The sequence below is a fragment of the Stenella coeruleoalba genome (assembly GCF_951394435.1).
Source record: "Stenella coeruleoalba genome assembly, chromosome: 9".
In the NCBI taxonomy this organism is placed as follows: Eukaryota; Metazoa; Chordata; class Mammalia; order Artiodactyla; family Delphinidae; genus Stenella; species Stenella coeruleoalba.
The window spans coordinates 43,930,321-43,944,578 of NC_137155.1; the positions used below are offsets into that span (position 1 = coordinate 43,930,321).

At 33.1% G+C, this 14,258-nt stretch overlaps 1 protein-coding gene across 1 annotated transcript in view; it reads right to left on the bottom strand.

Annotated features, from left to right (window-relative positions):
* Positions 1 to 14,258, bottom strand: part of GLCCI1 (glucocorticoid induced 1) — a 120,631-nt gene that overhangs the window by 51,807 nt on the left and 54,566 nt on the right. The window contains exon 3 of the mRNA XM_079932447.1: positions 5,646 to 5,732. Within this exon, the coding sequence (XP_079788573.1) occupies positions 5,646 to 5,732 (87 nt within the window). The remainder of the gene's footprint in view (positions 1 to 5,645; positions 5,733 to 14,258) is intronic.

Consider the following 14,258-nt stretch of genomic DNA (forward strand, 5'->3'; position numbering starts at 1 on the left):
TCCTTGGTGTGAACCCCCCCCAGAGTCCACCATTCACCCCACCAAAGTGCCTGTAAGCTCCAGTGGTGGGTCGCCTCAGGCCAAACAACCAAACACTTGATTTCTGTATGTTGATCTTTTTTTCTGCAACCTTGTTAAACTTGTATTAGTTCTAGTAATATATTTATATGTTCCCTATAATTTCTACATATAGGATCATGTATCTGTGAATGAAGGCAGTTTTACCACTTCCTTAACAATCTGGATGTCTTTTATTCATTTTTCTTGCCTGACTAGAACCTCCTGCGCAAGTGAATAGAAGTGGTGACAAGGTGACAGTGGACATCACTATCTTATTTCTTATCTTAGAGGAAAGCATTCTTGCTTTCACCATTGAATATGATATTCTCTGTACGTTTTTCATAAATGCTCTTTAACAGGCAGAGAAAATTCTTTTTTATTCCTGGTTTGTTTAGAGATTTTTATCATGAATGGATGCTGCACTTTGGCAAAAGCTTTCTGTGACTCTACTGAGATAATTATGCAGTTTTGTTTCTTTATTTTATTAATGTAGTAGTGTTTATTACATTAATTGAATTTTGGATCTTAAAAGAACTTTGCATTTCTGGAACAAGTCGCATTTGCTTTTGGTGTATAATCCTTTATATAAGTTGCTGGATTTGGTTTGCTAATATTTTGTTAAGGATTTTTGCATCTACGTTCAAGAGAGATATTGATCTGAAATGTTAATGTCTTTGCCTGCCTTTGAAATCAGATAACTCTGGACTTATAAAATGAATTGGTAAATGCTCCCTTCTCTTTTATTTTCTGAAAGAGTTTGTGAATGATTCACATTGTTTCTTCTCTGAATATTTGATAGAATTCACCAAATCCAATCCTGGGATTTTCTTTGTGGGAAGATTTTAAATTCCTCATTCAATTTATTTACTTGTTACAAGTCTGCTCATATTTTCTATTTGTTCTTAAATCAGTCTTGGTAATTTATTTCTAGTAATTTGTGTCTTGCTGGAATTTTATCCATCTTGGCTTATTTTCTAAATTGATGACATAAATTTGATTATAATATTCCATTATAATACTTTTAAGTTATGTAAGGTTGGTAGTAATGTCACCCCTTTCACTGCTGATTTTAGTAATTTGTGTCTTTTTTTTTCTTGGTCAGTCTAGCTAAAGGTTTGTCCACCTTGTTGATCTTTTCAAAGAACCAACTTTTAGTTTTATTGGCTTTTTTCCAGTATTTTTCTGTTTCATTGGTTTTTGCTATATTCTTTATGATTTCCTTTCTCTGCTTGCTTTTGCTCTGCTTTGCTCTTCTTTGTCTGGTTTCTTAAGATGGAAGCTTAAAGTAATGATTTGAGAATTTTCTCTTTTTCTTATATATGCACTTAAGGTATAAGTTTTCCTTGAAGCATTGCTTTACCTGTACACATAAATTCTAAGTTGTCTTTTTGCTTTCATTTATTTAAATATTTAAAATTTCCCTGTGGTACTAGGTAAGTGTTCTTTAATTGACAAATATTTGGGTTTGTTAAAGATTTCTTTCTGTTATATGACTTCAGTCCTGTGTAACCTACTGAGAGTTGTTTTATGGCCCAGTATATAGTCTTACCCAGAAAATGTTTCACACGTGTTTGAAAAGAATATGTATTCTGCAGTCAATGGGTAGAGTTTTCTATATATGTCAGTTAGGTCAAACGGACTGATGATACTGTTGAACTCCTCTATCTCCTTGCTGATTTCTACCTACTTAGTAGTTCTTTAAAGTATTGAGAGTAAGGTATTGAAATCCCCAATTAGAGAAACTGAATTTCTCCTTCCACAGTTTTGCTTCATGCATTTTGAGACTGTTGTTAGATGTACATACAATTTTTGACTGCTATATCTTCCTGAATGTACTGACCTTTAATCATTATGAAATGTCTCTATTTGTCTTCAGTAATACTTCTTGTCTTAAAGTCTGTTTTGTCTTGATGTTTCCTTATTACTGTCTTCATTGTGTATCTTTCCCCATCTTTTTACTTTCAACCTATTTGTGTCTTGGAATCTAACATGTGTTTCTTACAGACAACGTATAGCTGAGTGTTGCTTTTTTATCCAGTTTGACAATCTCTGCCTTTTGAATATAATGTTCACTCCATTCACATTTAATGTAATTAAATAGATTTATTCCTGCCATTTTGCTATTTTTCTATTTGTCACATCTTTTTTATTTCTCTCTTCCTCCTACACTGCTTTCTTTTGTGATAAATATTTTTTATTGTATCTTTTTAATCCATTTCTGATACTTTTTATTTTCTATTCTTATAGAGTTATTTTGTTAGCAACTGCTGTAGGGATTATAACATGAATTCTAATTTATTATAATCTACTTCAAAATAATATTTAATTCCAGTAAAAGAGAAACTATATTCCAAAATATGTCTTTTCCCTTGTTTTCTTCTGTGTTATTATTGTCATATATATTAAATGTATATTATAAACCCAACAACAGTGTTATAATTATTGTTTTATATAATCTTAGAAAAATGAGAAAAATCTATCTATAGACTGTTTTATATTTACCCACATATTTGCCAACACTCTTCAATTCTTCCTACTGATTTGAATTAAACTGGAGTCAATACCTTCAGTATTTCTTGTAAGACAGTCTAGTAGCAGGAAAGTCTCTCAATCTTTGTTTATCCAGAAATACTTTATTTCACCTTTATTTTAAAAGGCTGGGTTTTCTGAATATAGAATCCTTGGTTGATATTTTTCTTTTAGCACTTTGAATATGTCATGCTTTATGGTTTCCACTGTTTCTGATGAAAAATACCAGTTGTTAAATGTATTATTGGTCCCCTATGTGTAATGAGTCATTTTCTTCTTCCAGCTTCAAGATTTTCTCTTTCCTTTAGCTTTCAACAGTTTAACTATGATGTGTCTATGTGCAGCTCTGCGTGTTTTCCTACTTGGGGTTTGTTGAGCTTCTTGAATCTATATAGATTGTGTTTCATCAGATCTGGAAAGTTTTCTGCCATTATCTCTTCAAATATTTTTTAACTCCCCTCTCCTCCCCTCAGTCTCCCATTATGTGTATATGTATGAACTTAATGTTTCCCCACAGGCCTCTGAGGCTTGACTTTTCTTCAATCTTTTTCCCTCTGTTCTTTCAGAGTATATAAATTCTCCTGACCTATATTCAAATTCACTGATCCTTCTGCCATCTTAAATCTTCTATCAAACTCATCTAGTGAATTTTTTTTAATTACTATACTTTTTAATGCTACAGTTTCTGTTTGTATATTTTTTATAATAATTACATCTATGTGGAAATTCTTTATTCATTGCGTCACTGTGGTCCTACTTCCCTTTGATGCTTTAAACATGGTTTTCTTTAGTTCTTTGATCATACTTATAATAGCTGCTTTGATGTTTTAGTCTGCTAAATCCAACATATGGAGACACTTAGATACAGTTTCTATTGACTGTTTTTTTTTCCTTAACTATGGGTCATCCTTTCTTGTTTCTTTGCATATCTCTAAATTTTCTGTTGAATGTTGGACATTTTAGATAATATATTGGAGCAACTCTAGATTCTGATTTTCTCTGAGGGTGGCTGATGGACTGAAAGTCTGTTTTCCCCACCATGTGTGGTTGCTGATATCTCTACTCCATTTTTCCCCCCTCATTTTTCTTTCTATGACTGGCTTTTTAAGACCTTTTTAAGCTGGTCTCCAGTGTCACCTTAGTGTTTAGCCAAAAACTATTCAGAGATTTTACTCAAACATCTCAATCCAGTAAAGCTTCCACTCTCAGGATGTGTGTATATTTGAATGAGGATTTGTGTGTGAAATGAGGAGTGCATTCAAAGTTTGGGCCTTTTAAAAGTTGGCCTCAGATTTTACTACCACTAGGCCTGTTTGATCTCCTTTCCAGATATTCTTAGGCTCCACTAACCAGTGATACGTGGGTGACTGGGCCCACTTGATATTCTGCTGTGCCTGTCTACAGCCTCCAATCAACCTGTGATATGTGGTGAACTTACCAAGCCCCCAAGATTGTCTTACCTCCTAGAACTCTCTATAAAATCCTGCTACTCCATGAGTCTGTTGCTTGTCACAAATTAGACCACAATCTCAGACTAGCAGAGCCATTGGTCCTATTTGTTTGCAGCTAAGATTCTTACCCTGAGTTCAGTACTTTTCATGAATAAAGTTTCTCAATTTATTTGGTTGATTTCCAGAGTGATGAATTTGTTTTGACAGTTTTGTCCAGCTTTATGATTGCTTTGTGAGGGAAGTAATTAAATCTCTCACTCAGTCATGTCAGCCATTCCTTTTTTAATAGTGTATATCATGTATTGCTGTAGTCCAAAGTCAACTATACCTAATCTTGGCTATAACTTTGAGATTGTATTTACCTCTAAGATAAAAGAACAAATTTACTTTTTATTCAATATTACTCAATATTCTGTGCATAGATATGTACCTATTTTAGACTAGATATATTAGACTCAGCTTCCTTAGTTTTTTGTTGCTGTTGGGAAAAACTGATTTTGCGCATATGTGTTTGTGTGCATAGATAGGAGTTGAGGATTTCTGTACATCAATAATATAAAGAAGTTCCTAAAAATGTAATACAATCACAGGCAAAATCATGCTAATAGACTACTATATCTATTCAGTCCAGACACCACAGTATATGAGAAATACTGATAACCTATAGGATATGCAAATGATACTAAGAGGTATGGATACTATGGCATATGAAATATATTTGAGAGAAATGTCAATGTTTACTCTGGAGGAAAATGACATATTGCAAACCTTTCAAATATTTAAATTAGACTTATTCAATATTGATACAGAGGGCAGAGTCAAAACTTAGGGGTATAATTTTGAGTTCAATATAGTACAAAATAAACTAACAACTTAAGGGGCAACAAACAGAACTGGTTTGGTTTTCTTGCAAAGTGATAAGCTTTTCTCACTGAGAATGACTGTAATAGACTAGATGAATGTTTTCTAAGAAGGAGTGTTTATATAGGAGATGGACTAGATGACCTTCCAACTCTAAGTTTCTGTAATTTTATAAAAGCAAATAAATAAGAATTTAGATGGATAAAAGATAACACTACAGGAAAATAATCAAAAAATATATTAATACATAAAGTTATCATAATTTGGGTTATTCATAAGGGAATGGGTTATAATAACTGTTTCTCAAAGACATGGATTCCACTATACTATCGGGTCTCAAAGGGCAACAATATGCTGGATATCATTAAAAAGTATAAGAAACAGAAAACACTATCCTACCTTTGTAAAAATTGTGATCTATAGTTCTAGTTGCGGTAACTCAAGAATAAGAAAGCTGAAGTGGGAACAAAATATAACAAATAAACAAGACAAAATTACATAAAATCAGACTTCATTCTGGAAAGGCAAAAGCTGAGTGGGTACATAAGAAATATTTATAAAGAATATGAAGGGCACAAATAATGTAAACTCAGAATTGTTCACCAAAATGTGGAAGGCAACCCTTAAAACTCTGAGAGAGGTAAGTTTATCACAAATATAGGAAGTATCATTATATTCAGGAAATAGTTAAGATAATTTGCTAGGACCAAAGCAGCACACAGACTGAAAACAGAAGTGACTTACCTCTTTTAGTTGATCAGCACTTCCCCATGATGCAGAACGCTGATGTGATCTCTTTTCTGTGCCTTCTTCTACCCAACAGCTAGGTGTCTTTAAAAAAATAAGTAAAATAAAAAATAAAGAATTTTGCCTCTATCCTTAATCTCACAGCAAATCAAACATATTTCAAAATCTTAGCACATACCAATTAAAGGGTTATACTGAATACTAGGATGCCTTAAAAGCTAAGACTTTCATGACCCTGTGAAATGTTTATTATTCTGAATTAGATATGATCAATCTAAGATGTTTCTGAGTAATGTTACTCAAAACATTTGGTTTTTTACATCAACATTAAATTTATGAAATTCAAAGAGAACTGTGAAATATGTATATTGGTGTTTTTAAAGAGAATAGGCAAACTAATTATGAAATGTTATGTTTACTAAAGAGAAGTAGATTAACAGAACATGCTTAGAAGCAGTGGGGTTACAGATGACCTACATGTCAATACTTAGTTAGGTAAAGGGTTGAATGTACTATATTCTTTCTATACTCAGGAAAGAGTGTGTTAATAATAGTATCCTTTTTTGAAAAACATCAAGCATCTTTATATAAAAATATAAAGTTACTATAAAAATAGAAAAAGTTATTATAAAAATAAACAAGATTAAGCTAAACTGACTATAATTTAAAACAATGCATCTTAAAGAAAACCTCAGCTACATGGCAGAAAACAGAATTGCTTTTACCTAAAACTTCATTTTCAGCGATTTAACCTATAACAGACACTACATCCAAACATAACACAAAACACTAAATGCCAAATAGTAAAATCATTTAGTACTTGTATTAAAAATTTTTAAATATTAAACTACCATCCTTAATATATGAGAAGACTCTTAGTGTAATGCAACTTAGGGAAAGTTAAAACCACTATTTTAAGACAGATATAGGGTAATGATTATCATATATAAATACTGGGTAAGCCAAAAGTTCACTGGGGTTTTTCTGTAACATCGTAGGGAAAAAACCCTAACGAACTTTTTGGCCAACCCAATATAAATATATATTGCTTCAAAAATTATTTTTTATTACATACAGAAAAGTTCATCATTCATATTGAGGCTGCACCTGTGACTTTACATAATACACAACTTATGAAGAAGCCATCAGTTCTATACAATTCAAAATGCTTGTGGACAAAGTTTTAAATAATTACCACCTCTTAAAAGTAATGATGCTGCAAAATAAAACCAATAACAATTGAATGCTAGTTGAATAAAAATACAAATAAACTGCTTAAACAGTTCAAATACTAAAGTGAAACTATTTAGTCATAATACTGAGTAAAATATTTTATTCACTTGGTAATGGCAAAGATAAGAGGTATTAATATATTAAACTGCTTGCAAATAATTAGTTATTAAATTTTCCTAATCTCAGTCCCAGATAAGAAAAACTACTCTGAAAATAATCCCCCCAAGTAGTCATATCTTTAATAATTTATGCTAAGATTATTCAATTATGACTTTGTTTTAGTCAAACTTTTATTTCGAGAATTTATATCCCTTAATACTTTTACCTTTCTACCAAGCAGAGGCATTGCTCTCATCAAAAATCAAATGATTAAGGATCACAATGTTTAAAACTCAAAAGCATATTCACAGAAAATGAATAAAATTTCTGGCATGTTCCATAATTAACAAAAACATTTATAACACTATTTTCATTTTGTATGGCTCTAACTTTTTCAAAGGAAATTTACATAAACTGTATCTCCAACTTAGAGTTAAATCAGTAGCCACAAAAATTCTGCAAATGCCTTAATACTGCCAAGCACACCAATGGCAAATGAAACTAAATCTGAGGTCTCTCATCTCAGAGTATCTTCTTTCTTCCTATTGTCATTCTTTTTTTAAAATTGAATGTGAAAACCTATTTGATTATTTCAGAATGTAGTATTGGTTATACAAAAGAAATACATAAACACTAACTACAAAAGAATATTTATGTTCCTGAAATCTATCTAGTAAAATATATAGTTTTTTTTAAAGTACAAAACCACTGGAAAAATCCTTTCAGTCATGTGGCTATAAAATTACATGTATATAAATTGTTTAAGCATATTCATCATAGTTTCAACTTTTCCAAAAAATACTCCCCAAAGAAAATTTTCATTTTAATTGCACACATATACTATTATATTCTAAAGACTGCATTGTCCAAAACAAAAGCTACTAGGCACATGTAATAATTTAAATTTAAATTAATGAAAATAAAACAAAAACTTCGGTTCTTTAATCTCATTAGCACGTTTCAAATACTCAATAACCACATGTGGCTAGAGGCTACCGGCTGCCATATAGAACAGCACAGATACAGCACATTTCCACCACTGCATAAAGTTCTATTGAGAGCAGTGTTTTATACATGTAATCATTAATTTTATTTTATTTATTTTTATTAGTCATCAATTTTATACACATCAATGTATACATGTCAATCCTAATCGCCCAATTCAGCACACCACCATCCCCACTCCACTGTGGTTTTCCCCCCTTGGTGTCCATACGTTTGTTCTCTACATCTGTGTCTCAACTTCTGCCCTGCAAACCGGTTCATCTGTACCAATTTTCTACAAACATGCGTTAATCTTATTATATATATAATATATATAATTAATAATATTATTAATATATTAAAATTATATAAATAATATCAATATTATAATTACATGCTATTATTAATTAATATTATCATAATTAATAATGTATTCATAATAATAATATATTATTAATGTATTATATTAATGATATATTTTATATATATATAATATATATTATATAATAATAATATATATAACGCACATACATGCATTAATATACGGTATTTGTTTTTCTCTTTCTGACTTCACTCTGTATGACAGTCTCTAGATCCATCCACATCTCTACAAATGACTCAATTACGTTCTTTTTTATGGCTGAGTAAAATTCCATTGTATATATGTGCCACAACTTCTTTATCCATTCGTCTGTCGATGGGCATTTAGGTTGCTTCCATGACCTGGCTATTGTAAATAATGCTGCAATGAACATTGGGGTGCATGTGTCTTTTTGAATTATGGTTTTCTCTGGGTATACGCCCAGTAGTGGGATTGCTGGATCATATAGTAATTCTATTTTTGGTTTTTTAAGGAACCTCCATACTTTTCTCCATAGTGGCTGTATCAATTTACATTCCCACCAACAGTGCAAGAGGGGTCCCTTTTCTCCACACCCTATCCAGCACTTCTTGTTTGTAGATTTTCTGATGATGCCCATTCTAACTGGTGTGAAGTGATACCTCATTGTAGTTTTGATTTGTATGTCTCTAATAATTAGTGTGTTGAGCAGCTTTTCATGTGCTTCTTGGCCATCTGTATGTCTTCTTTGGAGAAATGTCTATATAGGTCTTCTGCCCATTTTTGGATTGGGTTGTTTGTTTCTTTAATATTGAGCTGCATGAGCTGTTTATATGTTTTGGAGATTAATCCTTGGTCCATTGATTCATTTGTGAATATTTTCTCCCATTCTGAAGGTTGTCTTTTCGTCTTGTTTATGGTTTCCATTGCTGTGCAAAAGCTTTGGAGTTTCATTAGGTCCCATTTGCTTATTTTTGTTTTTATTTCCATTACTCTAGGAGATGGATCAAAAAAGATCTTGCTGTGATTTATGTCAAAGAGTGTTCTTCCTATGTTTTCCTCTAAGAGTTTTATAGTGTCTGGCCTTACATTTAGGTCTTTAATCCATTTTGAGTTTCTTTTTGTGTATGGTGTTAGGGAGTGTTCTAATTTCATTCTTTTACATGTAGCTGTCCAGTTTTCCCAGCACCACTTATTGAAGAGACTGTCTTTTCTCCATTGTATATCTTTGCCTCCTTTGTCATAGATTAGTTGACCATAGGTGCGTGGGTTTATCTCTGGGCTTTCTATCTTGTTCCATTGATCTATGTTTCTATTTTTGTGCCAGTACCATATTGTCTTGATTACTGTAGCTTTGTAGTATACTCTGAAGTCAGGAAGTCTGATTCCTCCAGCTCCGTTTTTTTCCCTCAAGACTGCTTTGGCTGTTTGGGGTCTTTTGTGTCTCCATACAAATTTTAAGATGATTTGTTCTAGTTCTGTAAAAAATGCCATTGGTAGTTTGATAGGGATTGCATTGAATCTGTAGATTGCTTTGGGTAGTATAGTCATACTCACAATATTGATTCTTCCAATCCAAGAACATGGTATATCTCTCCATCTGTTGGTATCATCTTTAATTTTTCATCAGTGTCTTATAATTTTCTGCATAAGGTCTTTTGTTTCTTTAGGTAGGTCTATTCCTAGGTATTTTATTCTTTTTGTTGCAGTGGTAAATGGGAGTGTTTCAATAATTTCTCTTTCAGATTTTTCATCATTAGTGTGTAGGAATGCAAGAGATTTCTGTGCATTAATTTTGTATCCTGCAACTTTACCAAATTCATTGACTAGCTCTAGTAGTTTTCTGGTGGCATTTTTAGGATTCTCTGTGTATAGTACCATGTCATCTGCAAACAGTGACAGTTTTACTTCTTCTTTTCCAATTTGTATTCCTTTTATTTCTTTTTCTTCTCTGATTGCCATGGCTAGGACTTCCAAAACTATGTTGAATACCAGTGGTGAGAGTGGACATCCTTGTCTCATTCCTGATCTTAGAGGAAATGCTTTCAGTTTTTCACCATTGAGAATGATGTTTGCTGTGGGTTTGTCGTACATGGCCTTTATTATGTTGAGGTAGGTTCCCTCTATGCCCACTTTCTGGAGAGTTTTTATCATAAATGGGTGTTGAATTTTGTCAAAGGCTTTTTCTGCATCTATTGAGATGATCGTATGGTTTTTATTCTTCAATTTGTTAATATGGTGTATCACATTGATTTGTGTATATTGAAGAAACCTTGCATCCCTGGAATAACTCCCACTTGATCATGGTGTATGATCCTTTTAATATGTTGTTGGATTCTGTTTCCTAGTATTTTGTTGAGTATTTTTGCATCTATATTCATCAGTGATATTGGTCTGTAATTTTCTTTTTTTGTAGTATCTTTGTCTGGTTTTGGTGTCAGGGTGATGGTGGCCTCACAGAATGAGTTTGGGAGTGTTCCTTCCTCTGCAATTTTTTGGAAGAGTTTGAGAAGGATGGGTGTTAGCTCTTCTCTAAATGTTAGATAGAATTCACCTGTGAAGCCATCTGGTCCTGGACTTTTGTTTGTTGGAAGAGTTTTAATCACAGTTTCAATCTCATTACTTGTTATTAGCCTGTTCATATTTTCTGTTTCTTCCTGGTTCAGTCTTGGAAGGTTATATCTTTCTAAGGATTTGTCCATTTCTTCCAGGTTGTCCATTTTATTGGCATAGAGTTGCTTGTAGTAGTCTCTTAGGATGCTTTGTATTTCTGTGGTGTCTGTTGTAACATCTCCTTTTTCATTTCTAATTTTATTGATTTGATTCCTCTCCCTCTTTTTCTTGATGATTCTGGCTACTGGTTTATCAATTTTGTTTATCTTCTCAAAGAACCAGCTTTTAGTTTTATTGATCTTTGCTATTCTTTTCTTTGTTTCTATTTCATTTATTTCTGCTCTGATGTTTATGATTTCTTTCCTTCTGCTAACTTTGGGTTTTGTTTGTTCTCCTTTCTCTAGTTCCTTTAGGTGTAAGGTTAGATTGTTTACTTGAGATTTTTCTTGTTTCTTGAGGTAGGCTTGTATAGCTATAAACTTCCCTCTTAGAACTGCGTTTGCTGCATCCCATAAATTTTGGATCATCGTGTTTTCATTGTCATTTGTCTCTAGGTATTTTTTGATTTCCTACTTGATTTCTTCATTGATCTCTGGTTATTTAATAAAGTATTGTTTAGCCTCCATGTGTTTGTCTTTTTTACGTATTTTTTTCCCAGTAATTCATTTCTAATCTCATAGCGTTGTGGTCAGAAAAGATGCTTGATATGATTTCAGTTTTCTTAAATTTACTGAGGCTTGATTTGTGACCCAAGATGTGATCTATCCTGGAGAATGTTCCGTGCACACTTGAGAGGAAAGTGTAATCTGCTGTTTTTGGATGGAATGTCCTATAAATATCAATTAAATCTATCTGGTCTGCTGTGTCGTTTAAAGCTTCTGTTTCCTTATTTAGCTTCATTTTGGATGATCTGTCCATTTGTGTAAGTGAAGTGTTAAAAGTGCCCCACTATTATTATGATACTGTCGATTTCCTCTTTTATAGCTGTTAGCAGTTGCCTTATGTATTGAGGTGCTTCTGTGCTGGGTGCATATATATTTATAATTGTTATATCGCCTTTTGGATTGATCCCTTTATCATTATGTAGTGTCTTTCCTTGTCTCTTGTAACATTCTTTATTTTAAAGTCTGTTTTATCTGATAGGAGTATAGCTACTTCAGGTTTCTTTTGATTTCCATTTGCATGGAATATCTTTTTCCATCCCCTCACTTTCAGTCTGTGTGTTTCCCTAGGTCTGAAGTGGGTCTCTTGTAGACAGCATATAGATGGGTCTTCTTTTTGTATCCATTCAGCAAGCCTGTGTGTTTTGGTTGGAGCATTTAATCCATTCACGTTTAAGGTAATTATCAATATGTATGTTCCTATGACCATTTTCTTAATTGTTTTGGGTTTGTTTTTGTAGATCCTTTTCTTCTCTTGTGTTTCCCACTTAGAGAAGTTTCTTTAGCATTTGTTGTAGAGCTGGTTTGGTGGTGCTGAATTCTCTTTCCTTTTGCTTGTCTGTAAAGCTTTTGATATCTCCATCGAATCTGAATGAGATCCTTGCTGGTCAGAGTAATCTTGGTTGTAGGTTCTTCCCTGTCATCACTTTAAATATATCATGCCACTCCCTTCTGGTTTGTAGAGTTTCTGCTTAGAAATCAGCTGTTAACCTTATGGGAGTTCCCTTGTATATTAATTGTCATTTTTCCCTTGCTGCTTTCAATAATTTTTGTTTGTCTTTAATTTTTGTGCATTTGATTACTATGTGTGTGTGCATGTTTCTCCTTGTGTTTATCCTGTATGGGACTCTCTGCGCTTCCTGGCCTTGGATGGCTATTTCCTTTCCCATGTTAGGGATATTTTCGACTATAATGTCTTCAAATATTTTCTCTGGTCCTTTCTCTCTCTCTTCTCCTTCTGGGACCCATATAATGCAAATGTTGTTGCGTTTAATGTTGTCCCAGAGCTCTCTTTGGTTGCCTTCATTTCTTTTCATTCTTTTTTCTTATCTTTTCATTCTTTTTTCTTATTCTGTTCCGCAGTAGTGAGTTCCACCATTCTGTATTCCAGGTCACTTATCCATTCTTCTGCCTCAGTTATTCTGCTATTGACTCCTTCTAGTGTAGTTTTCATTTCAGTTATTGTATTGTTCATCTGTTTGTTTGTTCTTTAATTCTCCTAGGTCTTTGTTAAACATTTCTTGCATCTTCTGGATCTTTGCCTCCATTGTGTTTCCGAGGTCCTGGATCATCTTCACTACCATTATTCTGAATTCTTTTTCTGGAAGGTTGCCTATCTCCACTTCATTTTGTTGTTTTCCTGGGGTTTTATCTTGTTCCCTCATCTGGTACATAGCCCTCTGCCTTTTCATCTTGTCTGTCTTGCTGTGAATGTGGTTTTTGTTCCACAGGCTGCAGGATTGTAGTTCTTATTGCTTCTGCTGTCTGCCCTCTGGTGGATGAGGCTATCTAAGAGGTTGATCTAATCATTGATTTTAAACAAATTATTTTAGTCAAAGCAATACCAAAGATGGCTACTTGGTCTTCAAATCTATTTAATGCTCAAGCTTGTGAAGTCACAGAGGATGAATTAATTTGTATCCAGTTTTTTAAATCTGAGTATTTGAGAAATGTTTTACCATTTAAATTAGGAAAACACCACCACAAAGTAGCAAAAGTTCTTTGCTTTCATATCAGCAAGTGATTCCTTCCAACTGGCCTGTTATTCCGTCCATTAATCTAGAGCAGAATTTTATGAGTGGTGCTACTTATAACACTGTTCCTGGGTATTAGTAAAAAATATATGAAAAAGAATTCCATGGTCAAATAAATTTGGAAAATATTACATTCTGTACTCCTTTACTCAATGTACAATACAATTAGCATTTCAAAACTCAAATATACAAATACATAGATACTGTTTTAAAAACCTGCTTTACTTTTTCTTACTGATATGACCCCAGAACACTCATTTTATGTGTATTAACATCCTCCACAGACAGCTTGGAAAGAAGTATAATCTTCAGTAATTGGTATTATATAAAATATCTTACTCTTCGGCCACCATACTTAGCGGGATTCTCCCTTTTTAGCTGCCTCCATTTAAACTACCAGGGAATAGAAAATGAACCTTTCATACACTTGAGTAATGCAGAACCAAAGTCTATCTCTAAGACTGCTGACAAAAAGGTGTTTGGCTAAAAAAAGTCCCCTCTATATGAAAGTGATACCTACAGGTGGAAGAAGCCATTTTTTAATTTTCACCTCTCAGAATCATCCAAAGTCCAGCCCATGAAGCTTCTTCTCCAACCCCCAGGCCCATCCTCCTAGCTCTGGTTTCCTGGGTGACGAATGCTTCTT